At 40.1% G+C, this 25,720-nt stretch overlaps 2 protein-coding genes across 7 annotated transcripts; one reads left to right on the plus strand and one right to left on the minus strand.

Annotated features, from left to right (window-relative positions):
- Positions 1-1,103: 1,103 nt before the first annotated feature.
- LOC108091065 (ecotropic viral integration site 5 ortholog) lies at positions 1,104-25,707 on the minus strand. 5 transcript variants are annotated; one of them, XR_001771370.1, is made up of 10 exons: positions 25,216-25,707; positions 8,591-9,032; positions 6,996-8,031; positions 6,448-6,562; positions 6,218-6,235; positions 4,905-5,572; positions 4,725-4,842; positions 4,561-4,659; positions 3,516-3,802; positions 1,845-1,943 (listed from the first exon to the last, which is right to left on the minus strand). XR_001771370.1 is itself a non-coding variant. In XM_017190062.2 (9 exons), the coding sequence occupies exons 2-9, from the start codon at positions 8,817-8,819 to the stop codon at positions 1,806-1,808; spliced, it is 2,421 nt and encodes an 806-aa protein (XP_017045551.1). In that variant the 5' UTR covers positions 8,820-9,032; positions 25,216-25,707; the 3' UTR covers positions 1,104-1,805. The 5 variants fall into 5 exon arrangements, 4 of the variants coding, with proteins under 4 accessions (XP_017045551.1, XP_017045552.1, XP_017045553.1 ...); XM_017190062.2 differs by lacking the exon at positions 3,516-3,802 and having other exon boundaries at positions 1,104-1,943; XM_017190063.2 differs by lacking the exons at positions 3,516-3,802; positions 25,216-25,707 and adding an exon at positions 9,138-9,201 and having other exon boundaries at positions 1,104-1,943.
- Positions 12,596-17,446, plus strand: LOC108091067 (sphingosine kinase 1). Of its 2 annotated transcripts, none has more exons than XM_017190066.2 (2): positions 12,596-12,610; positions 13,928-17,446. In XM_017190066.2, the coding sequence occupies exon 2, from the start codon at positions 13,992-13,994 to the stop codon at positions 15,927-15,929; it is 1,938 nt and encodes a 645-aa protein (XP_017045555.1). In that variant the 5' UTR covers positions 12,596-12,610; positions 13,928-13,991; the 3' UTR covers positions 15,930-17,446. The 2 variants fall into 2 exon arrangements, with proteins under 2 accessions (XP_017045555.1, XP_017045554.1); XM_017190065.2 differs by lacking the exon at positions 12,596-12,610 and adding an exon at positions 12,845-13,010.
- Positions 25,708-25,720: the final 13 nt, after the last annotated feature.

Here is a 25,720-nt window from a genome sequence, read left to right on the forward strand (position 1 = left end):
GACTCGAGGCTGTTGGGGGATCTGTTTTCTTATTTTTTTTTTCTTTTTAGGGGGAAATTTAACTTTCTCGGGAATGCTTTTTATTTGGGTGTCTGTTAACTCTTGCTGATTGTTAATACTGCCCCAGCAGCCTCGTCTTTTAGCCGCAGAAATACATATAGTACATACATTACATAATCATTAATTTTCGCGTAAAACAAAAATTCTAATAGTTTAGCAAAAATTCGGGAACAAAACTTAAGCATTACATATACTTAGTGTTTACATAACAAAGTTTTGTGACATCATTTTCGCAATTCTTACACGCTACGAAACGTATTACATAGATTTCTTACTCTCGCTGTTTCTAATCGGTTTGTCATGATGGGCAAATCAATGGAATTACACAAATTAAGTTAGTCGATTGGTTCTCGCTCTTAATCACGGTAAGTAACGAACCTAAACACTGAGGACATCAGGCTAACAAATGATAATAAAAACTTGTTATAGAATAAGAAACATAATAGAAATTAAGAAAAAAAACACAATAATATTGCACATGGAAAATGGTTCAACCTGAATAATTAATTGTATTGTTTGTTTGATAATTGTTAATCATTCGAATGTCGATTTCGAAATCGGGTTTCGCGACAAGCTGCCAAATTGTTTAGGGTTGGTTTGCATTAAAGGAACCTTATAAATCATACTTATTTTCTGGGGATATAGACAAGCGCTACTGTTAACTAAGTGGAATATCGTAAGTAGTGTGAATATCGTAGTCGTTATCGTAATATCGTTCTTAAAGTTTGAGAAAGTCGGCCCTTCCTCGTGGTTCTTTCACATACGTTTTAAACTATTTTGAATAGTTGTATAATATTTGTTTTTCAGTTAATCATCTTGCATTTCTCTCTGCATTTGGCCACGCTTGTTACTTTGTCTTTCGCACTTGGTTTTATTTTAGTTTTAGGTTTAGATTGGTTTAGCTTATTATACGAGAGTTACAAAATTCATTCCAGACAAATGTGCTGTGTGTGGTTGAGTGTTAATATCAATCTACAGGGATGAAATCATAACACAAATCGATCGAATGGGTAGACCAAAAGTTCCGTTCACTTTAAAAAGTCGGCAATTTGATTAAAAATGTGTTTCTGCCTTGCCAAAGAACAATTTGATTCGCTTAAAACTTACATTAAAAGTGGTTCACGGGATTCCTGGGCTGGGAGTTTTTGGGTTAAAGGGGGTTTACATAAAATTCATTGCATTGCATGTGTGCTATATATCTAGGGGATATCCAAATGCCAATCTCTTATCTTTTATCCATCGCATCGGATCAGTTGCTATCGATCAATGTACAAATGTGTAAATTACTCTTTCTCTCTCAATATCGTTTCAATTAGGATTTAAAATAAATAAATATGAGTGTTTCGCTTGTAAAACATAACAGTAATAAAATTATTGCCAAAAAAAATAGGTAAAAATAATCATCGTAAAATATCCAGATCGTAATAGTAAGGTTTAAACGAATATTATACATAAATAATATTTTAATGGGATTGCAACTATCTTCCTCCGACTCTTAATTACTTCCTGTGCCCGACGCTTCTCCTTTCGCTTCCGAATTTGTGATCACAGGCCTGCCCTTACATATATACCGATGCGTATATATATAAATCGGCTCCAGCTCGCCCTCCCATTCGAATGTGGGAGTATCCTGTACTGCTCTGATTTCTTTTTCTCCTTTCATCACTCGCTGCTTTTCTCCTAATTGTGGTTGTGGTTGTGGTTGCTGGATGGTGAGGATCTGATGGATCTGGTCGATCTCTAGGTTATGTCGACAGCTCCGTACTTCCGCGCCTCACCATATTCAGATCGTTGAAGTCGATCTCGGTCGATTCGATCGATTGGATTGAAGAGCTGCGCAGTTTTGTGCCCGGAAATTTGCCACGACTCTTAAGTGCCGTCAGCTATGGTGAATCAAAAGGGGAACATTAGTTGGGAGTTCATTTAAATATCAATACGAAATAAAATTTAAAAGGCTTTACTAATAGTTACAAGGCTAAAGCAATTATTAAAGTTTTGTCATGCTTTTAATTGTAAAAGATTTGTGACAATATCACACTGTAAAATATAAAGTTAAAAAATAATTTACTAAAGAACAATGTGTAATGAACCAAAGAAGCAGATTGTTTTGATTTATGTATTATTATTAGGCGTTTATAATATTATGTAAACTCGCAAAACATAAAGCGAATTCTTGGGACTAAAAAGTGTAGTCAAATAAATTACAATAACTTTCACATTGTTTTACTTTTAAATAAATTCAATTCAATGCTTTACTCATTAATCTAAAATAAATATAAAAACAAGGGTACAAAAATTGCTTTAGCCTGATAATATGAGCAGGAAAAACATAGATCCGATTACAAACAGATTTGATTAATAATTCGATTCTGTGTTCAGAAACGTGTCTTAAATACCTTATTGATTAGTTGCTATGAATATGTCTGTTAGATAAGGAGGCATGCAAGCGTGCAGAAAATTAATAATATTACAGAACGCACTGCTACAAATCACAGGTCTAGAACACTCCTTCAGGGCCTTGTACGTTTCACTCAAACATCAACATAAATATGTGTATTCCGAAGCTGATGTGAATTGCAATGCAAGGCCAAGTCGAACTCGTGTCAAAACAGCATCAACGGATGACAGGTGAACTTGTGTCAAGACCAACGATCACAGTACGTCACTACAAGTATGCAAACAACGAACAACGGCTAGGATCGATTGGAACCAGGCACCTTCCATGGTAACAACTAGCATCGGATGCAGGCGATCTGTGTGCGAATTCAATTGGGGTCACTGACCCAAAATAAAACATACAACAGATGCAAGTTTTACTAGATCGAAACTACAGGGAATTCCGAATAAGGTTTGAGTATTCGCTGAAAGCTCGCAAAAAGCTTGGGGATCCGGAGCAAATTACACTATGCAGCAGGTGGAAAAATATAATTACATCAACTTGATACGATTTATGGATCTACTAAAATATTTTCGGACTTTTTCAATGGTAAATTTTAAATTGTTTCCACTCTATTTTCTTATATATTCCAAAACTATCAGAATAACAAATTCTTTTACAGATTTAAGTTGCTAAGCTTATTACGAATGTATTTGAAATAAATAAAAGAATGTATAACTTTGGATGGTTTCTACAAGTATTCCTACTAAATATCACAGAAAGGCACAGAAACTATGCCACGTTTCTACCAATTTTATAAAAATTAAAATCGAAAAACTCATATACTTTTCGTAAATTATCAACCATGGAAAATGATATTTGCAGTATTCTAACCTAGATACATTACTTTCCCAAGAAAGAACTGTAATCATTCATGCATTTTGGAGATATGAAAATGATTTTGGCGAGGATCTAGAGGCTATAGAACGTGCAATCTATGGAATGTAAAAGGCCAACAAACGCTACAATCAGGCGAAGGCTAAAAGTACTGAGATGATTTGAGCAGTTTCATAGAGACCTGAGTAGTTGGTAGCTTGGCCTGCTGCTTGAGGTTGGATTTTTGTGTTTCGGGGAGTTGTGTGTGTGGCAATAGAGATTAGAGGACAATTGTGGCTTCTGGAGTTTCAAATGGGGTTTTGGTAATTGGCTTTTCTTTATTTGCGTTTCAATTTTGCTCGCTTAGTTTCGTATTCGTTTTCGGTTTCGGTTTCTTTCAATTGGTTTTCGGTTTTGGGCTGTGTTAAAATCAGTTTAGCTTATCCATTTCCACGGCTCAGTGTCGGGGCTGGTTATTGGCGTGGGATACTATATAGCAAAACCAACAACGCATTGTTTCGTTTTTGTTTTTTGCGTGTGAGAAAGAAATTCAATGAGAAATACCAGATTATTGTCTTGGCTTACGGCAGATGGGTTACGGTATGGGCTTTGAGAATTAACCAAACGGAAAGTAAAACAAACTAACTAAAGGGTGTACAGTGAAGCTTGGCGAAATCAAAAACATTTTCGTATGCCACAGTGAGCGAGCGCAGTAAATCTGTAACTTGAAAAGCATAAGTATAATAATTAGGAGAAGCCTTTACTGCATTATCACACAGCCTTAACAAAATAAGTATCATAAAAAAGTAAATCCTTTTTGGGATCACACATCCTCAACAAAAGAGAAAATTCCCGGAAGAAATCAAAATGAATATGCTGGATTTTAGCTGATAGAACTGATGAAATTCAAAAATCAAAAACTTATTCTGCCTAAGAACACAATATTCAAACCATATTATTAAACTTGACTAGCAAACGAAGCATATTTAGGGTGAAAATCGCCTTCAGGAGGCGGCATTGTGCTCCTCCAGATTGGAAATACGAGTCTGATCTCTGGTTTAGTCAGTTGGGTGAGTGGGTGAGTGGGTGGTTGGGTGGTTGGGTGGCTGTGAGGTGGGTGTGCGTGTTATTATTATTGAATGTCGGCTGCTGCTGGCATTTGAATGAACTTAAAACGAAACCAAAACCAAAAGCAGTGGGGGATTAGCGGCAAGTGCTCTGGGCATCGAATGGCGACCCTCGCTCACCTCCGCCTTCATGTCGGCCAGCCTGTCCTGCAGGTCGCGCACCTTGTCGGAGTCGTCCAGATTGGCGCGCAGTTCGCCCTCGGCGAGCATCTCCGAGTTCTGTGATTGCAAGAAGAATGAGGAATTAATGAGATGCCGGGAACAGCTTGAAAAGTAGTAGTAACCTTGGTCTCCAGTCGGGAGATTTCCTGTTTCAGTTCGGCGACAGTTTGGCTCTGTTCGGTGAATTTGATCTTCACATTCATCAGCTCGTCCTTCATGCGAGATTCCAGATCGGAGTATCTGCAAATGGATTAAGAAACGCAGAATTATATTTAGTTTGAACAGAAGAAGAGTGAACCCACCTGTGCTGCTGCTCGCGCGCCTTGTTGGCCATGTCCTTCTCCCTGGTGACGGCCATCTCGAGCTCCTCCTTCAGCTTCTTGTGCTCCTCGTCCTGCCGCCTCAGCTGGTTGGTGGACACCTGGACTTGCGTCTCCAGCTCCATGACCTTGAGGCGCAGCTCCTTGAGCTCGGTGAGCGTCTCCATCTCGCGGATGCGCGTGGTCATCAGCTCCTCCTCGAGCTTCTGGGTGTGCTCGCTGCTCTTGGAGCTGTCGAAGAAGTTGGTCAGCAGCTTCTTGGGCGTGGAGTCCACGGCGCTGGTGGTGCGTTCGCTCTCGCTGCGTTGGTTCTCCGCCAGCTGCCGCTGCCACTGGCTGCTCAGCTCCTGCACCCGCTGCTTGAGGTCCTTCAGCGAGAGGGAGGCCTCCGCCTCGCGCAGCTTGCTGGCAATCAGCTCGTCCTGCAGATGGGCCACCGAGTTGTCGGGCGTCGTCTCGCGCAGCGTCTTCTTGTCCTCCTCCAGCTCCTCGACCTTGGCCTTGAGGTTCCTGATCTGGTCCTCGCTCTCGGCCAGTCCCTGACGCACCTTCACCAGCTCCTCCAGCAGGCAGGAGACCATCTCGTCGCGCTGCTTCAGCGCCTCCTCCTTCATGCAGAGCTCGTCGATCGACGACTGCCGCGAGTTATTCTAAATGGGAATCATTTGAGGGATTAGTCTAAGGTGTTTTCACGATTGGCTGAATGGGGTTGGGCATGCAGAGGGTTAGAGGGTTAGCTATGGAGCAAATAAATGTACATGGGTTAGACATTCCTCTATGTTCTCATCTAAGGTTATCCTTCTCTATGTACACAACCTCATTGGACACAAAACCTATATTAAATGTAAATATAAATACAACATAAGGCATTAAAATGATAGATAATATTAAAAAAAAAATGAATTTAAAGGATTTGTCTAATTTGTAATGGTTTAGGTATGATTTTATGTGTTTACAATAATTTGTACATATTTACAATAAGACTACCAAATGAAGAATTTACTGTGAAAGCATAGTGATTTTTTTACAACAAAATTTGTGTATATTATAAAGTTTGTTTTGAAGCACTTTAACGACAAACTAGAATGAACACAGAAATCGATATGCGAATGAAATATTATTGAACGTATTTCGGGCCCACTGGTGGCAAATACAAATGTGTTTACTTTTATGTAAATAGGGCAAAACAATAAACATGCAAAACAACACAATGGCTGAGTAATTTCTCTTTTTTTGTTTTTTGGTTCATTCAAACTACAGAACAAGGTTGCGTGAGCATTTCACGAGATACTTACGCTGTCGATGGATACATTCTGTATGTGATTTGATAATTTATTTTGTTTTTTTTCGGATTAAAGCGAACATTTGTGTGTGTATTTTGAAGCACCACAACCATAAGAAATCAAATAAAATAGAAAAGAATACAGGAGATTAGCAACAGATTCCGGTTTAGTTACAGGACATTTGACCGAGACGAGGGTTCAGGGATCGCTGGAGCGGATGGGACGGATCACAATATACTCACATTCTCCTGCAGGCGGAGGCTCAAGCCGCGCACCTCCTCGTTGGCGTTCTCCAGCTGGTGGGAGACCTCCAGGTAGGCGCGCCGCAGCTGCATCAGCTCCGCCTGAATGGTGTAGCTGGAGTGCGATAATATAGAAATGTGTTTTAAATATATATTTTAAAATTAAGCAGAATATCTGTAGTCTTGTACATAAGTTGACTTGCTTAAGATTCTGCTAGTTGGTTGGATATTTTAACAAATAATTGTTGAACAAATAATAACAATAACAAGCTAATTGGATTATTTAAAGTAAAAACACACAAGATTTGAGTCAAAACCCCTGTAGCTAGTACTCATTAAAATCCTTAGGTTTATTGTTTGTACTAAATTTAATTTTTTAAATAAATTAAAATTTAATAACTCATTCAACCCATTTCTTTCTTTTTTTAACTCAACTCTTTAAAATTTCTTTTGTAAACTATAAGTAAAATATACCAAAAGATATCCTATCAACATAGTCTTTGAATGGAAACAGCCACTAATTGGTCACCCGAATCCCCCAAGCTCACCTAGTTTCCTCCTCCTCGGCTCTGGAGACCTGGCCGCGCACCAGGCGATCGGCCAGCTCGGCGCTCTCGGCCTCCAGGAGCTCGTTGCGCTGCTTGAGCAGACAGTTCTCGCGCCTCAGGCGGCGCAGCTCGGCCATCTCCTCCTGCTCCTTCTTCTTGAGGTCCTGGTACTCCTTCTCCATCTTCTTCATGCGCTTGGTGTTCAGCTTGAGGGAGTAGGCCAGATTGAAGAAGCCCTCGACGTCGGCCTCCACGCGGCCGGGCAGCTCCTTCTGGAAGAACTTGAGCATGGCCTCCATGTCCAGGCAGAGCAGGGTCTCCTTGCCGGTGAGCAGGAGGGCCAGGGCCACCTTGAAGATGAACTCCATGCCCTCGCTGAGGAAGACGTCCATGATGCGGCAGCTCAGGTTGACGTTCAGCGTGGTCGTGTAGAGGGTGAGGAACCAGCTGGAGGCGTACATGGTCGTCTGGAAGCCCTGCTGCTGGAAGTGGATGTGCATGTCGGGTATCTGCTCCTGCACCAGGTTCTCCAGCTGGTACATGCACAGGCCCAGCTCCGACATCGATGGCTTGAACATGTGCCGCATGCGGTGCTGCTGCATGATCTGCACGAGCACCGCGAAGGCCTCCTCCTCGGGCATCTGCATCAGCAGGAGGCCCACGATGAAGCCCGATCCCTGGCAGTAGCCCACCTCGCGGTCGTGCAGGGAGTAGGCCTTGATCACGTTGAAGAGCGCCTCCTGGCCGGGGCCGTCTTTCTCCTTGAAGAACTCCACCTCGGGATAGGTGCGGGCGATGTCCCGCCGGATGACCTTCTCGCAGGCGCTGGTCGCCTTGATGTACTCCGCGTACTGCTTCTTGTCCGCCTCCGCCGCTCCGCTCAGCTGCTGCCACACGATCGCCCGGAAGTGGTGTGGAATGCCCCGGCGCACCAGCTCGCCCACGCAGGGATTCTTGCGCTTCAGAGCGCCCTCCCAGTCATTGAGGATGGTGGCCCACGTCGTCCACACGTCCTCCTCGGCCACCGAGTTGCCGCCTGCAACGGAGATGCTCATTAGTCACTGAACTCTACTTTAATTGTAATTATGAGTTACTCGATGAATGCATAGCTCTCTTTGCAAAGGAATGGGAATTTCCCCACTAACTTGGCTGTTGAATGAACTAAAGTCTGGTAAATTTAAATAGATAGCTGCGATAGCTGAACCGTGTGCAATTAGTCATCGAACTTGGTCAGAACTAACAATATTAGTCACAACCCTGTGAGCACTTGGCTACCAAATGAAATCCCTTATCTTATAATACCTTTTCAGGTGGATTTCGCTATTAGGTGATTACACTGCACTTTTTTGTTACTGAATAGAACACCTACCACATATTAATGCTGAGTTTTACTTTACCAAATAGAACTCTTATACCTTGTATACCAAATGTTATTTCCTAGTTTTTCATTTATATTTATGATTTCGCACTTAACGTGGATACTCAACGAAAAGAGCCAGCAACGAATTGAACAGATATCATAATCATAAATGGGGGCACGACTTTAGCTTTAGAACCCCATTGTTTATTAAAAGCTGACTGGGACTGGCACTTACTCGACGTGAGGCTGATCTGACTCGTGTCCGAGTTCTTGCGGCTGTGCGTGGAGTGCAGAGAGTTGAGGGACTTGGCGTCGCTCTCGATGAGCTTGTTGGCCGCCTCCAGCTTGGCGAGCAGATCCATCTCGGAGGTGGGCAGGTTCTCTTCGCCGGGAAGTGCGCCCTTCACGTCCATTTTCGCTTGGCTCTCGGCTGATGGGGCAGTGGTCGTTGTGGTCAGGGTCATCTTCTGACGCGGAACGACTATCTCCGTTCTCCGATCTCCGATCTCAGTCTCTCAGTCTCAGTGTGCTCCTCCCTTGTCAATCTTGGGCTTGCCCCTGGGTTATCTTTCCTAGATCTCGATTGGCCCGATCCGCCGCAGTGCTCCTGATTTGCGATGACGATTGCTCCTCTGCTGATCACCTAAAACCGCCACATGATGCTTCCAGCTGGCACACTGTAAATTCAAAAGAGGAAACACTTTAAGCACTTGTCAATTACGAGAAAAGTAATTGCTAATTTCTAATCAATTTCAGTTTTAAATATCCAGTTGAATGGAGACCTCTTAAAGCGCAGATAGTAGCTGGCGAAACTGAAGTTACCGGAATTCGAGAGCCCAGCGAAGTGAACTCCTCTCGAGATCTGGCATGTGCCACATAATGGAAATACTACAAAATATATATAAAACAAACAGAGGCGAGTGCAAAGTATTCCAGTCTGTTTGCCAGCCTCAGTGTTTTTGTTTTTCCTCTTGTTTTGTTTGTTTGCTATTCGTGCGCCCTACAAAACCCGTGCTCATAAAGGGGGTTACCATAGAAGGGGGCGGAGGGGGGGCGGACCTGCAGCCGAACAATGGAAAAAGCTGTCAGGGCTTTCTGTTGATTGCCTTGGCGGCTATTTCTTCCGAGCGGGTATATTCAACTCTACCACGCAACTGGATCAAGTTTAACTTTCTTCTATTTCACTCTCAGTATCCATAAAACACTGCAACAGAAACTAGGCCAGAAAACTAAATAAAATAAGAATTGATTTCAAACAGTATTAATTCAAAAAAAATATTACGTATATGACACACTCTATAACAAAAACAGTTTAGTTTAATTGTAGTTCTAAACGAATTGCGTACAAATATAAATTATAAGCTTACTCTACTTGTAAAATACAAACCAGAGAAAAAGAGAGCACCACTTTTTTATCTAGAAACTCAGACTTTTAGCTCTCTCGGAAAAAAACCAAATAAATCCAGAGGAAGTTCGAACTGGGTAAAAACAAAATAGTTATCAATTTAGAGAGGAACAGATTGCTGCGAACGGGAGGAAAACAATAACAGACAGACGCAGTATTATTTTTTCTTAGATTCTTTGTAATTTGACGGTTTTGTTTGTCAGTCACTCGCTTCCGATAAGATTCATATAAACCCCTCGGCGTTTTATTCCCCTTCGATCAATCGGTTCGATTTTAATGCAGTAGAAGGCTGCGGAGTGCTCCCAATTTGGAAGTGGAATCGTATCGACAATGCTTTATCGCTATTCTGATAATCTAAAGTTCTTGTCATAGTTCTTGTTTCCACTAATCCAGCATTCCCTATTACCTGTTTCGTAGAACATAGAGTATTCGGCGGTTTGATATGCTCTCAACTGACATTACTTTTTTTTTAGATATTATTGCATCAAGTGGTATTTAATTCTGAAATGTTATTATGTCACAGACAACGATCTAATCTAAAGGGATCATAAGTAAACTTTATTTTGGTTTGCTGATAAACAAAACTGTCATCAATGAAAATATAATATATATATAAATTGCCACAGTTTTCAAAAGATATTTTTATAACCACTAGATATAAATAGGAATAAACGTATTTACAATTAAAAGTAATTCATCACATATTAATAACCTTAATAAATAATACCATATTTAAAATATTTGCCTGACTTGCATTTTCTACCCCTTAGGGTTATTTTTCTGGCTCATAAGTTTTTAATGGATATGCATGAAGTCCATCATCCCCCCATAAGCCCCATATTGCCCCGCTAAACTAGCCGTCTACATCTGGAGGCACTCTGAGCCGCCTTTGGGTCGGCGTCTGCCTCCGTTTGGCCATTATCTAATGGATCTCCCTGGCCAGACAATGTCGAACCCCTCTTTAGGGCTCCTGCTCCAGTCGGACTCAATACAATTGAAAGGCAAAGTAAATTCAAACAGATATGTAGGTCAGGAAACGATAAACAAACCGCTGAAATACGGCTTTTCGTACGGCAAGTGCATACAAATGCTTGGTCTTTGAACGGTGCAGTCGGTAACCACTTGAGTGGTTCCCTTTTCAAATGATAAATCAAAGTTTTCAAGAGTACAGATCGAGTTATAATTAGCGCGGAGGGGGTGTGTGGTCTTGCCTTTATGTCTGCACTCGTTTTTTGGTCTGATTCACTTAGGTGCGAACGCAAAAGCTTCCATGAATCAGGTTGAAAACGTTTTAAACCCATTAAATATTCCATTTTGGCGTGTCTCTTTAAGAAGGCGTATCTCGCAATTTAACTACAGTAAAGTACAGGTAGGCAAGTCACTTGCGTCAGGTAAACTTAGGTGTGTTTTAAATATGAAATCAAAAACATTTTTATTGTCTATTTTGAAGGTTTGATAGAGCATTGAAGTAAAAGGGTGGAATTTTGCTTAAAGAAAACAAAATCAAAGAACATTTCCGAGTTAATAACTTGCAGAAATTCAAAAAACATAAGTTTATTAAGTGGTTCACTTATAATTATAATCTGAAACTCTTTTTGAGTGCGCACTGTATTTATATGTGTCCAAGAATGACCGCCGGCAGTATCACTACGCTTTTACAATCTTTATTTCGTTTGCTGATACCAACAAACGCGCAGTTTAAAAGCAAATAGAAAATATAAAAAATACGCTCTGTGCACCTGCCAGAGGCAAACAAAATAATTTGATTATTTTGAAAAAATTGCGATTTATTTATGGCAACCCTTTAAATCGCAAATTAGCCAGCGATGGCAAGAAAATCCAAAACCAACACCTGCCAAGTGATTCCGGGGAAATGGCCTTTTGGGTGTTTTTACCACGAAACCCTTAATTTGTCATTTCGAGCGAATTCTGATTGGGTGAGTCACGAGGTGCCAGCTACCGCTAGGACACATGATAAGCGATAAGATCTGAGGACCAACATTACGTATACGCAACAGGTGCCGCATACGCAACACCCCTCCCACTGAGCATTACTCACATATCCCACGCAAAGTAATCGATTAAAACAACAGCACAGCACAGAACACACACGATAGAAGGGCGCTGTGGGGTTAAGTGGTGTTTAGTTGTCTATGTAAGCAAACAATTGCATTGTCGGTACATTGCTGCTATATTGCATGTGGCAGGCACATGTACAGTGGACTCCTTGTAGATGAATTGTCCAAGTTTCTGATGCCAGAAACGAGCATTTAAATTTCCATTTATTGCAAATTCATTTTATTATTCATTTTTTAAATGTGATTCGCATTTAAAATGTTTATGCAATTCGAAAATAAAAATTGTTCAGCTTATAAACCATTTGTAATAGTGAGGATTTATAATAAATAAATAAATTTCACTTTTCGGGGTCAGATATTTTATTTAAATACTATAAACATACCGATTACCCAACGTTTTCCTTGCTTTCTATATTTTAAAAGTCATGTTTGGGGAAGTTTTTGGCCAAGAGTACACTGCAAAAGTAGGCAACATTTTCCATACATCCACAAAATAAAACACACAAAACAAAGAAATTATGCAGTGTCCACTGTACCACAAAGAGAGTTTAAAAAAATGCAATATTCTCACATTTTGAAAGGCAATGCCAAAAAGCTCGCGTTCCAAAGTCAAAGGCAAATTGTTCAATTGCAACAGTACACTGAGAAAAGCAGCAGCAGTGCGAGCATGGCACAAGTGAACCGAATAAAAGTAAAGATAAACACAAAAAGCATAATAGTAGGGCAACCAACTGGCAAAGATAAAGACATGGCAAAGGCAGCGCAGCGAAAGGTAATATCTCATCGATACCATATACCATGCCCACCATACGTGTTGATTAGATTTCGACACGACAAAAAAACAACAAGTGTGTGGGGGCTTTTGCGTATGTGAGAAAGTAAAAGCAAAGCCAAAAGCAAACGCAAAAGGCAAAAGGCAAAGGCAAAGGCAAAGGCAAAACAAAAGCAACAATGCAATCGTAAAACCAAATCTCCATTGAAAATAAGGTTAGTTCACCCTCGCGCTTCAGAGTTTCAGTACGAATTGTCGTGTCAAGCGCACAGGAAGCGATCGCAACCCGGATCGGATTGGATCGGATCGGATCGGATCGTAGGCCCCATATGTACTGTATAAATCGCAGACTTTTCGGTTAACTATACAACGTCGATCGCATGCGGACAAACAATTAAATGTAATGCCAAACAAAAATAGCCAGTAGCTGCGCGGAAAATAATCGCCAAAGTTCTAAAAAAAAAATAATAATAACAACCCCTAATTACAATTATACCATGACAAGACATTCAATAACAAAAGCATGATAATAATATAATACGTCAAATTAAACATATAGCATTTGTTAGGAGAATTACCACATTATTGAAATCAAAATTCAATATTAACATGGCAAGAAACCTATCTAAACTATTTTTGAAATTAAAATAAAGTAAAGTCCTACCAAATATACAAACATTATGAACTACAAAAAAGAAAATTTTCAATAACTTTAAAAGTAATAGTCATATTTAAAAGTCAAAAAGTCCACAGTGCATTCTGACTAAAACCATAATATGACTGAAAATGAACTAATGATTTCAATTACAAAACTCAAATGAGGCACGAATTTCTTTTGTTTTTTTGTGAAAGAGATTTGATTACAAATTGTGGAGCAACACAAAGGCAAAGATAAAACAATGGAAAAATGTAATATTAACAAACATTGAAAGAAAGGAACTTAATCATTAACTGGTTTTAAGTCTACCAAAATCAAGAACCAAAAACATTTCGTTTGCACAAATTTTAACAGCTTACTTTCAAGTGAAATCGCAAAACAACCAATCGCAGAGCTTTAAATTTCGACATAGATTCAAAGCAAATTAAAAATAAAAAATAATTGCTCAAACCAGTTATAAAACTCCAATTTGACATAAATGAAAAAAAGAAAAACAAACTAATAATAGTAAAAGCCAACGCACAGAAAACACGAAAATAAACGAGTTTCAAAGTTGGCAATTATTATACTTTTTGCAAGCGCTCTTCTATTTTTGCACCACCGATAACCAAGGTTTTTGTGTTGTTTTTTTTTGTTTCGTATTTTTTTTGCATGTGAAGACAAGGTCAACGAAGCGCTAAAAGCCAAAAGAAGAGCCACGGGCGAAGTAAATAAGCCATTGAAATGACGGCCAACACAGCGACGTCGGAGGAGAATCTGCTGGGGAAGAGCGGCCAGACCGAGGAACCCTCCACGCCCACCTCGGATGGCGAAGTGGAAGTGGGCGGTGCGGCCGCGGAGCTGAGCGAGATCTTCTTCGTGGACAACAGCCGGCGCAAGCAGAGCATCCGCATCCAGGTGAAGCTCTGTCCGGAGGGAGTTTACCTGCGCCGCGAAACGGACGAGGACGACCACATCAACGAGCAGCTCATCCGGATCGACGACATCATCGGCTCCCGCTACGGACCGCGACTGAAGAAGCGGGCCAGAGGCGGTCTCAACTCCTGCCGCAATCCCAATGTGCCGGGCCAGGAGGCGGAACCCGAACCGGATAGCGACAACAGCGCCTACTTGTACATCTATGCCTATCTGAAGAAGGAGAAACCCTTGCGCCGGGTGCAGACCCTCCGGATTCTCCGCTTCCGCTCGAGCAACGATTACGGTGTCAATCTGCAGACCGCGGAGCTCTGGCACCACACGATCCGCAGGCACAAGCAAGGCAGTGGCAGCACCTCCCCCGGCAACACAGGGAAGCAGCTGCTCATCCTGCTGAACCCCAAGTCCGGATCCGGGAAAGGCCGCGAGCTGTTCCAGAAGCAGGTGGCCCCGCTGCTGACGGAGGCGGAGACCCAGTACGACCTGCAGATCACCACACATCCCCAGTACGCCAAGGAGTTCGTGCGCACCCGGAAGGACCTGCTGGACCGCTACGCGGGCATCGTGGTGGCCTCCGGCGACGGCCTCTTCTACGAGGTGCTCAACGGCATCATGGAGCGAATGGACTGGCGGCGGGTGTGCCGCCAGCTGCCGCTCGGCATCATTCCCTGCGGATCGGGCAACGGGCTGGCCAAGAGTGTGGCCCACCACTGCAACGAACCGTACGAACCGAAGCCCATCCTCCACGCCACCCTGACCTGCATCGCCGGCAAGAGCACACCGATGGACGTGGTCAGGGTGGAGCTGGCGCCCCGGGACAAGCACTTTGTGATGTACTCCTTCCTCTCGGTGGGATGGGGTCTGATCGCCGACATCGACATCGAAAGCGAGCGACTGCGCTCCATTGGAGCACAAAGGTTCACACTCTGGGCCATCAAAAGGCTGATTACCCTGAGGACCTACAAGGGTCGAGTGTCCTACCTGCTGCCCGTAAGCAACGGCAAGGATGAGGAGCCGCCCGTTGAGGCGGCCAAGGAGGCCAAGGAGGCCAGGGAGAGTTCAGCGGAGGAGCGACGACCCTCGTCAATGCCAATGAACACTGGTGAATTTCGGGACTTGCCCGAGGAAGACGAGGACCTCGATGCGGACCAGTTTGCGGATGCCATTTCCCTGGACAGATCGGTGTACCGCCAGCATGCGGACAGCTGGCACTCGGCCATGTCCCGCAGGACGGCCTACTACTCGCTGGGAGGACCCAGTCTCCACTCGAATCGCAGTCGGATGAGCGTGAGCCAGCGGATCGAGGCGGCCAACGCGGAGTTCGCCGAGAAGGTGCCCACGGGCACGATTCCGGGACTGCAGGTGCCGCTGGCGGGCACCGAGGGATGGGTCTGCGAGGAGGGGGACTTCGTTATGGTCCACGCCGCCTACACCACGCACCTCTCCTCCGACGTCTTCTTCGCCCCGGAGTCGCGACTGGACGACGGACTCATCTACCTGGTGATCATCCGGAGCGGCGTGAGTCGCCATCAGCTGCTCAACTTCATGCTGAGCCTGAACACGGGCACCCATCTGCCCGTCGGCGAGGATCCCTTCATCAAGGTGGTCGCCTGCCGGGCGTTCCGCATCGAGCCGAGCAGCTCCGACGGCATCCTCGTGGTCGATGGCGAACGGGTGGAGTACGGACCCATCCAGGCGGAGGTTATGCCGGGCCTGATAAACGTGATGACCACCAGTGGCCAGTAGAAGTGATCGTGTATGCAATACACCCTGTACTTTCAGACAAAACATCTGCTTCACAACGAGCTGCATTCAGTGAATGATCAGTTTGTCAAGTGTTTAACCATAGACAATATTATTTTATAAGCCTTTTTGTTTGACGAATTAAAGAATAGTGTTACAAGACCCTAAAAGAAGTTGTAACCCAATGACTACTAAGTTAGGTGGCCGAAACTATAAATTGTTTGCATTCAGTGAATGTCCAGGTCTACATTCAAAAGCTGCTCAAGATCAAGATATATTGTAAATATAAACTGAATTAGTCTCCATGGAAAGGTGTCTATTGTGTTTAAGAGTTCGTGGACGAAAAAATCGTACAAGAGAAAAAGATTTTATAATAAGCAAATGTTAATTTCATTTACATTTGATATTATTAACGAAAATATTGTGCATAAGCCACCAACTATTACAACTATTTAGACTAAGAAATCTATTTTATTATATATTTAATTATATAGAATTTTAGGTAATCTGGTTTTCTGACATTATTATAGAGTGAAATAAGAAAACATTCTGTTACGCCTATTAAAAATATTGGGTTAACCCATTCTCATAGGTTTGAAAGGCAATCTATGTATAATGTTTCCATCCATCCTTGTATCAAAAGTTCACATTAAGCACTTAAGTAGTCGGTTAATATGGTTTCTATACAGTTTTTTTCTTCTAATCGGTCGATAGTGTTAAATATTTTTAGACTTATACGTAGAAGAATAAAACAAATAAACGGAATATAAAAATCCAAAGATTACGGTGCTCAAAGTGCTAACGGTATTCTGTTGCCGTGGAAACGAATATTTTTCAAGCGAAATGAAGCTTTGCAAATCCACAAACATACAATAAACGAGTCGAATTCGCCTCGCCGTTCATCCGGTTGCATGCCGATCTTTATCGATATCAGCCCCCAAAGTGGGGCCTTGAGGGGCCTCCCAAGCACCTACACGAAGGCAAATAGAAACGCACCTGGTCGAGGTTCAAGTGGGGACTTCATAATTGTGCTAATACACACACCGATTGACCAGATTAACCCCTAAAAAACAGCTAGCAAGGGATTTCGATTACCCAACAAGATGGAAAATTAACACCTAAAAAGCACATATGTATATAGCGGACATACATGTATATACATAATTAAACATCAATTTAGCTTGCCATAATAACACAGCTTTTACATAATTTATTACAGGCGAGAGTTAAACCTGAAAAAAAGTGTAAAATAACAATTTGTTTACAAAAAATAACTATCTTTCAAATCCAGCAGTTACTAAGACTGTGATCCACTAATCAAAAGAGATTTGCTGGATATACCTTTTATTTATAATACTTCGGCACTTTTTTCCAGTAGATTGTAATTAACTAGCTTTTCTATTTTATTGGACACATCAGTGGGGATTATCTTTGACAAGTTGATCAAATTAAACACATTTATATAAATGACATTCGAGAATGGAAATAAAATTGAAGATTGGGCAAAGACTAAAAGGTAAAACTGATAGTCACTCTTCTATCGCAGTTTGTATTAATATATTTTTATACCCGTTTATAGACAGGTCTGCTGCGGATTCATTGATAACACCTTTGCCTCTTATCACTGATAGACACATAAATGTGTTGGAAGTGCAAAGAAATCTAAGGCATACTTTTAGGCCATCCTAGTTAGTTTGAATATAAGTAAATTGGGGATACAATGACAAAAATTTTGATTGACGTCACATAGTCACTGGAGCCATTTAACCTGATTTTAGATCAGTGAAAATCGATAAGGATGTGTGTCAAATTGACTACCATTCAAAGTCGTTATACTTTTAGGCTGCCAAGTAATCGTGGCAGTGCTGCCTTGCTGATAATAAATTCATGTAGTTTATAGGATATTTGATCTGTAAACCTTAAACAAAAAAATGTTGACCTAGGTAAAAAGAAACGTTATGTAACAAGTATTGCCATATTTTATTTGAATTGGCTTGTTATTTTGATAATTGATCTGTTTTATTTAAATTTACTCTCTATTCGGTAGCCACTGTACTAGTGTGTATGTATATTTTTAGTGCTGAATTGGCAAAATTTAAACATTGTTTCACTACCGCGCTATCAATTCAACGCAAAGATAATTGCGACAGCAGCAAATCAAGCGAAAATAATGTCGGCAGACAAGTGTATATATACCGAGAGAGTAACGATAACTAATTGTAGTTCCACAGTCTGTTGGCAGATGTTGACACTCCGCTAGCGGCGCTATAAAACGAACCCTCTGGAAATTAATTAATAAGAGAGAAGGGGCGCTCTTTAAGTTTTCAGCTTAAACGATCGAAAACCGCACATGACAGAGGGCAAAAAAATTATTTTTTGCATGGTCTACGAGTTGGACCCCTTAATTATTAACGCCCACTGTGGGTTCTAAGACCTCTCAAGTTTCTACAGCCTTAAGCTTAAGTGCAGGCATATAAAACTATATGTAAGCATATGTGTACACACATATATCTGTACATACATATAATCTCGTGCTAACATATAGACTGAAGCACACTCACATGTGTGCGCTGGCAGATATTTCTGCACTATTTCCAGTCTAATTCATTCATAAAAAGTTCTTCACATTTCGCCTTCTTCTTCTTCTTTTGAAGTCGCTGGCTTTTATGAGAAGTGCTGGAAAAAAAATAAAACAGAATCGTTAACTCCAAGTCGACTCATGGCTTTAGCATTATATATGCACAACCGTTAGACGTCGGCAACCCACAGATGAAGAGAAAAAACACCAACACAAGACCCAATAATTTCAGGGTATTATAATCCGACTATTCATTTTGTCGCAGGTAAACATTTCCAAACCGATTTTGTGACTCATGGCATTTTAAAAGTGGTTTAAATATTCCCAAAACTTGTTCTCCTTTCCCTTTCACTGTGAAGATGATTTCTAAAATATACATATTTAGCCAACTTCTACAATGCATTTCTTTTATTAGAGCGATTGCTATAAATGTTTTATCACTGCGAAATTTAAAACACTTGTCTCATTCGAGTAAATATTTTTGAGCTTTTTCATTTAAAAAAGTAAAAACATAGGAAAAATTTAGAAAATTCATATGCTTTTCGTTGTTTAAAAATATAAAAAAATAAAAATGTAATTTAATGTTTGCATTTAAGTTTTGTTTTGAAAAGAGAGTATAAAGTATTCTTGGCTAACAACACGAAGTAAATGTTTTGACAGTCACAGCACTGTTATTTTATTTTATCTTTGCGGTTTGCTTACTTTTAATATCTTCGCAGAGACCACAGTAACATCTGTTCTACATTTTTTTCGCTTGTGGCGTCCAAATAACCAATTCGAATGGACCCGACTGTACCGGGCGATTAGTCAGAAACCTGATGGCGAATGCTTTAGCTAATTTTACCCCCCGCACCGCCTCCCACTTTTTGACGGCGACTTTCGAACAAATCACAATTTGCTCATTTGCTGTTTTTATTTTGTTTTGTTTCCGATTTTTGTTTAGCTTTTTTTATGCGGACAATATGAATAATACATGGGTGACCGGGACATCGGCGTTTAGCGGAGTTTATTTGTTGTCTTGCTAATTTGTGCACGCACACACATCGGATTTGTATCTGCATTTGCATTTTTTAATGCATCTCGAGTCACGCCCCCGAGCCATATGCCAATCTCGCTACAGTCGCATCCATGGCTATAAGGCACATACTGGGATTCCGCAGACTAATCGGATCAGTAATAGAGCGTAGCGAAAAAGGTCACATTTGTGGGTTTGACATTTAGCAGTTCTTTTTGCCATCTCGAGTTGAAAAAGTGACGAATTATTGTTTAGCATAACTTTTATTCTAAAACAAACAGTCAAACTATATTTTAAAAGCTCATTATAACATTAGTATTATAAGTTATTGAATTTTTTTTTTTTTCGAAATAATAATTACTTAAGATATATAAAGTTATTTAAAACTTCCTTGATACTAGCCTTTTAGAAATTAAATTCATTGTACAAGCCTTAAAGCGGTCCCAGATTCCAAAATTTCATTAAATAAGCTGTGTAACTTTCCATTTATGTTATGAATTAATCCAGTGGGATGGCAGAACCCGAGTAGTATGTCTGACCCGTATGAGAATGTTCCTTAGCATTACAGCCAATCTGTGTGCTTCGTCTTTTGTCCCTAAAGTAATTTAAGCCCAATCATCAAAAATTCATGAATGCCACGCCCACGCCCCCCAACCCCGCCCACTTGTACACACAGATACACACGGGTACACATACATAGAACCAAGCCCTGAGTTGGCTAACTCTCATTAACCCAATTTGAATTGTTTGCTCACTGGCTATCTCGCTTCGACGCACTGCAATTGAGCCCTTGGCAATGTTGTGACGTCAGCCACAGTAGACACGCAAAAATAGCTACATAGATATTAAAATAATTTTATTATTTAATACCCAGGTAAGGGGCGATTAGTAAATAAGAGAATAAAGTTCATATTTAAGAAAGTAAAGTAACGCAACAAAATATACTATATAGGTCTAAAAAAATAATATCCAGAAAATACTTTTAAGGACATATATGCATATAACATAATAGTGGAATTTGTTTTCCGTACAATCAAAGTGTTGCATATACGAACAGTTTGTTGAGTTAAACAAAAAATCAATACCATGCCAAAATCCAACCACAACATGCCAAGCCATTGATAAACACTCAATGCTATTCACTCTTCCAAGGGACTACTGTGCGCCGGTGGTAATTTTCAAATGCATTTACCTGTCTGCTTACCACAATTAGGGGTAATGCTAATGTAATAATGTTATTCCCAAGTGTCGCCCGAGCCCGAACTCGAATTCTCGTTTATCGCCACGAATCCTAAACAAGTAAAAACAAGTGCAGCCAGAGAAAACTGATAGGCGCAGAATAGCCAGAAGCAGGAAGGCGAAATGGAGCAGCAGCAGGGGAAACACGAGGCCCAGACGATAAGAACTGGTAGATTCCTTCAATCACTGGAAATACGCACTTCGCTCGGGTAAAATGTAAGATTTGAGAACAATGAAATTTTATCGCGCAAATTGCATTCACAAATGCAGTCGAAAAACTTGAACATAAATTACACAAGTCTCCCGAATCGAAATTATAAATTTATTAGCAAATTGGTAATTTATATCGACAAATTCGCACGTTATATGTAGTTAAACATTTTTTGAAATTGTGTTTGACATAAACAATAATACTTTTTACCCGTATTTAGGTGCAAAAGAGTGAATAAAAGGGTCGGAAAGATGAAACAAAATAAAGCAAACTCAAACTTTGAAACAAACTGTAAAGCAGCAAAATGAAATTATGAAACCTAATTCCCCTGAGTTTTTAGCCCCCCACAAAGGCCCCCACTGACTCCCAACTCATTACCATAATTTATTCACCAAATGCTGCTGAATGCTACTGCTGCACTCAGAAAAACGATCAAGATTAGCTTGAGTAATGAGGAAAGTACATTTTAATTCAAGATGTTTTTGTGTACCTAATGAAGTAATCATGGAGTTCTATAGAATTCGTGCGAAAAACATTGACCTTTGAGCTTGAACATTTTATAAAGAAGCAAAAAAACAAATTTAAATATCAAGTTAAATTCCTCTAAATATTTTCACGGCACGCTGTAATCTTTTTAATTTAAATAGAACCAATTGAATTAAGTTTGCTTTAATATCTGACAGTGTACAATTGCCATTGTTTTTTCAGTTGGTATTGGCTGAAATAAACATATTCCCAGTAGCATTCACTAGTGCTCCAATAAAAACTGTTTTCAACGCAATATTTGAGCCGTTTTGGATTTCAACAGCCGCCAGAAAGCAAAACCGAGACCAAAAACTGGTAAAATGGAAACAGACGAACAACTCCTTCAGTTCCGAGCCACAATAAATAACAACAACCATATGTTAGTATTGGCTGTCGAATGACTGAAAAAATATTTAAAGCGGCAATAACTCCAACAAATCAGGAAAGAAAAATGGATGGAGAAAACACCAACAAAAAACGACAATGAGTGTCGAAACTGTAAATTCATTGCTGCAAATCTGGAACTATACCAAATACAGTGGGGACTGACTTAATAAATGCTAGGAAACATAGCTTGAATATTGGCTACTTATTAATCAAAAGCTTAAAAACTTTAAGAAGAAAGAAGAAAGAACATTTTTGCGAATACAAGACTTTTATAAACAAATCCGAAGTTTTAAAATCTAATAATATTTTGATGAAAATAAATGTAAGTAAGTGGACAACATAAAATAATAAATAATAAAACATGGTATTGGCTAAACTCGTGTTATTATTGATATTTATCATTTCTTTTAGTTTATTTTGCTCCCAAGCACAGTTGCTTCAACAAACGCGTATTCACTGTGTCCCAAAATACCAACACGTCTCTATGGAGATTGGCACACATATCGGAATCGCCATTACCACTTCTGTGTTTCCTGATTGTCTACGCTTTAGACCAGGTAAATCAGGTAAGTCTCCAGTTGGCCAGGTGGCCACAATACCTTGGATCGGACTGTGGAAGCTGATGCCGCACCATTGTTGTTTGTTTCAATATATCTTGGCGTTTTTTTGGGCGTATGTATGTTGTGGAAGCTTTTTGCCTGATTTTACATAACGGTACTTTTTGCGCCACTTAAAAGGGACAGCTGACAAAAACAGCTGCGCAATCGCTAAAGACAGTGTTAGGCTGTCAATCTTCTTTTGTAAACAAATCAAAGAGGAAGCTACTAAATATCGAGAAAGTCAAGCCACGCTAATATAATATATTATTTCTTTGAACCGAAAAATATTTAAGTTTATATGAATTACATACTTTTAATAATATGCGCTTCAAGAATATATTTTAAATCGGATTCAACTATAGCGTAAGTCTAATTAATAATTTTTAAAATTAATTAAATAGTAAACTAAAATTGTTTTAATAAATGAGCACTTAAAAAACTGATTTTGTAAAAACCCCTAAAACCCACGTAAAAATACGTTCTTTTTTAATGCATTTTTACAGCTTTCCAACATCTTACTAATTTTTGACTCTCTGTTTTTAGTGCTCACAGTAATTTCTCAGTTGGCTTACTTCATTTTCGTTTAGTTTTGTTGCGCGAAACGTGTTGGCAAGCGCTTGTTATGATCCGTTAAAAACTACATATATACATATAAACAATAACAGAAACTAACCGGCGATAGGGAAACAGACTCAAGTGCAAATTATTTTTGACATATATTTTTTCGCGGCTTTGCGGCGAAGGTCGATAGCTTGCGTTCCAAATGGGCAACATAATAACTCACAAACAGCCGCGAAAATATCATAAAACAATGCAAATAATGAAACATGGCGAAAACACTTGAGCAGATAGTTGAAAAACCCGCTAAAGGCAAAAAGAATTCCGATTGGAATAAACCAAAAAAGCAGCTTGGCTTTTGTTTTTGGCAAGAGACGACATAATGAAGGCTATCCTGCTCTAACCTTCCCCAGATAATGACGAATGATACACCCACACCCACACTGTCTGCAAATTTATGATCATAATTAACATGACGATGACTTTCTGCTCCATGTGTTCCACTAGTTTTAATGCTCGTGATTTAAATAAATAGCACAACTGAAATTTGAATAAGCACGCAACATTTCCCTGCATACAAACAAAACTGCCAGAGTACGATGTCACAAGTACATCAGCGGACAAAGAAGTAGGTCTCAATGTTCAATTTATGTTAGCAAAATTTTTGGTAAATTAAAACTTTAAATTGATCATTTCATATCTCGATTAACTGTTTAAATTGAAATTTTTAACTTTTTCTTATCTTTAAGATGTCTTTATCTTTAAAGAATAGCTAGCAGAAAGCTCCAAACTGCACGTCGATTTAATCTGCACACGGATGAAAACAGAAATGCCAGCTTATCATGAACTGGCAGATAAACAAAAAAGGTCGCTACTCTTTAATTTAATTTCAAGGTAATTCGTCCAATATAAGCTTTAGAAATTGTATACAAAATAATTATAAGTTATTTTAACTTTCACACCCGATTATCATAAATAATTTAAACAAATTTTGTCTCACCATTAATTTGTTTTACGGTAGTACTAATTTTTTTACCCTCACTGTTCGTCTCGTCGACGTGGGCCGTGTGCAAGGTGGCAACGCTGCGTGCAAGGTGTCGCCGTGGTGGCAATGCGCAGGCGCAGAGCGAACGGGCCAAAAACGCTAAAGAGGGACGGAGTGATGCACAGTGGACAATGGGAACCAACCTGGCTTACACAAAGCCAAGCTCTAATGTTTGATTCCTAGCAGTTTTTTATTACGCAAGCTTCGAATTCAATTGTTAAAATATACGGTTAAGCGGAAACCCATTTAAGGTTTCAGCCATACAAATTTAGAAGTTATAAAATGTAAGTCCATTTGCTTTAATTGTGTATTTACGTTTACTTGTATTCAGAAAGTTATTCTTAAATTATTGGATACTGTGATGTTCGTATCTATTTAAAATCGTGAGTAACGATTGATTTTTATCGTGAATTGATATATGTAAGTTAGCTTTCATAAAATATGAGATTTTCTTACTAAAAAGATCGAGCTAAGGAAGTTGAATTGCACATTATTTACGAATAATGTATACAATCGATTTATTTTTTGTTCTTTTCTTTTAAAGTAATTTTAAGTAATTGTCTAAAATTGCTTGGTATTCCCATTGTGCGATGGGCCCACGAAAAGTGGGTGGAAAGTTAAGGTAAGGAAAGGAAAGCAAGACAAGGTTACGACACAACAACACAACTGCAGGGCAGAGCAGCTGATGTGGAGGGTGGGGAGGGGTGGAAAAGGAAAAAGGGAATGGGAAGTGGGCAATGGGAATCGCAATAAGAATGAAAATGGAAATAGGAAGGGCAGGACTGCCCTGTTATCAATGTTGTTGTTTCCCAGCGAAGCTGCGAAGCAACGGAACGATGATGAACGTTGATGAATGATGATGGACGATGGACAATGGACGCTTTTAATTTCATTAATGTGCGAAAATAAAGCATAAAAAATTTGTACCACTTTTCTCTTGCTGCTCCGCTAATTTGTAAAACAAAAAAGAGCAGCAACGCACACACACACGTAAGCAAAAATACACACAGACAGCGAAAGAAAGTTTCTGTATTTTTTCTCACTCCATTTTTCGTTGATAATGTTTACATATACACGTAAAGTTTGTGAGAAGAACTGCACATAAAATATAAATAAAGATGCTGGAACTCACCTCTTCTTCTTCTGCCACTGTGAATGAACCGTTAGGCTGGAACGTGGGGTGGTGGTGTTAGTGTACTGTTGTTGTTGCTGTTGCGGCAGCAACAAATAGCCGTTGTTTATCGTTTTTTCTCGGTTTGTTTGCAATCAGCAATACTTTTTCACATCCGATAAGATCGATTGACTGCGATCAACTCATATTCGATCATAAATTGGTTGCATTAACTTTAAACTACTTGAAAATTTTGACGACACCACCGAACTCTTTGCTGCTGTAAACGTCACACACACACGCATACGCACACACCTCAGCAGTAGTAATTTTTTTCGCTCTCTCTCTCTTTTGCTGTGGTTCTTTTTGACTTTATATATTTATTCTTTTTTTTGGGAGTACTTCATTTCAATCACTATTCATCGGCCGAATATTGCACTGGAAAAAAATACAGCGTTCGATCGACCACGGTGAATTGACGAATGTTTTTTTTTCGCCCACTTGGGTGTGACTGCGCCGTGAAAGC

This window comes from Drosophila ficusphila, unplaced genomic scaffold (assembly GCF_018152265.1).
Source record: "Drosophila ficusphila isolate 14025-0441.05 unplaced genomic scaffold, ASM1815226v1 contig_198, whole genome shotgun sequence".
NCBI classification, from domain to species: Eukaryota; Metazoa; Arthropoda; class Insecta; order Diptera; family Drosophilidae; genus Drosophila; species Drosophila ficusphila.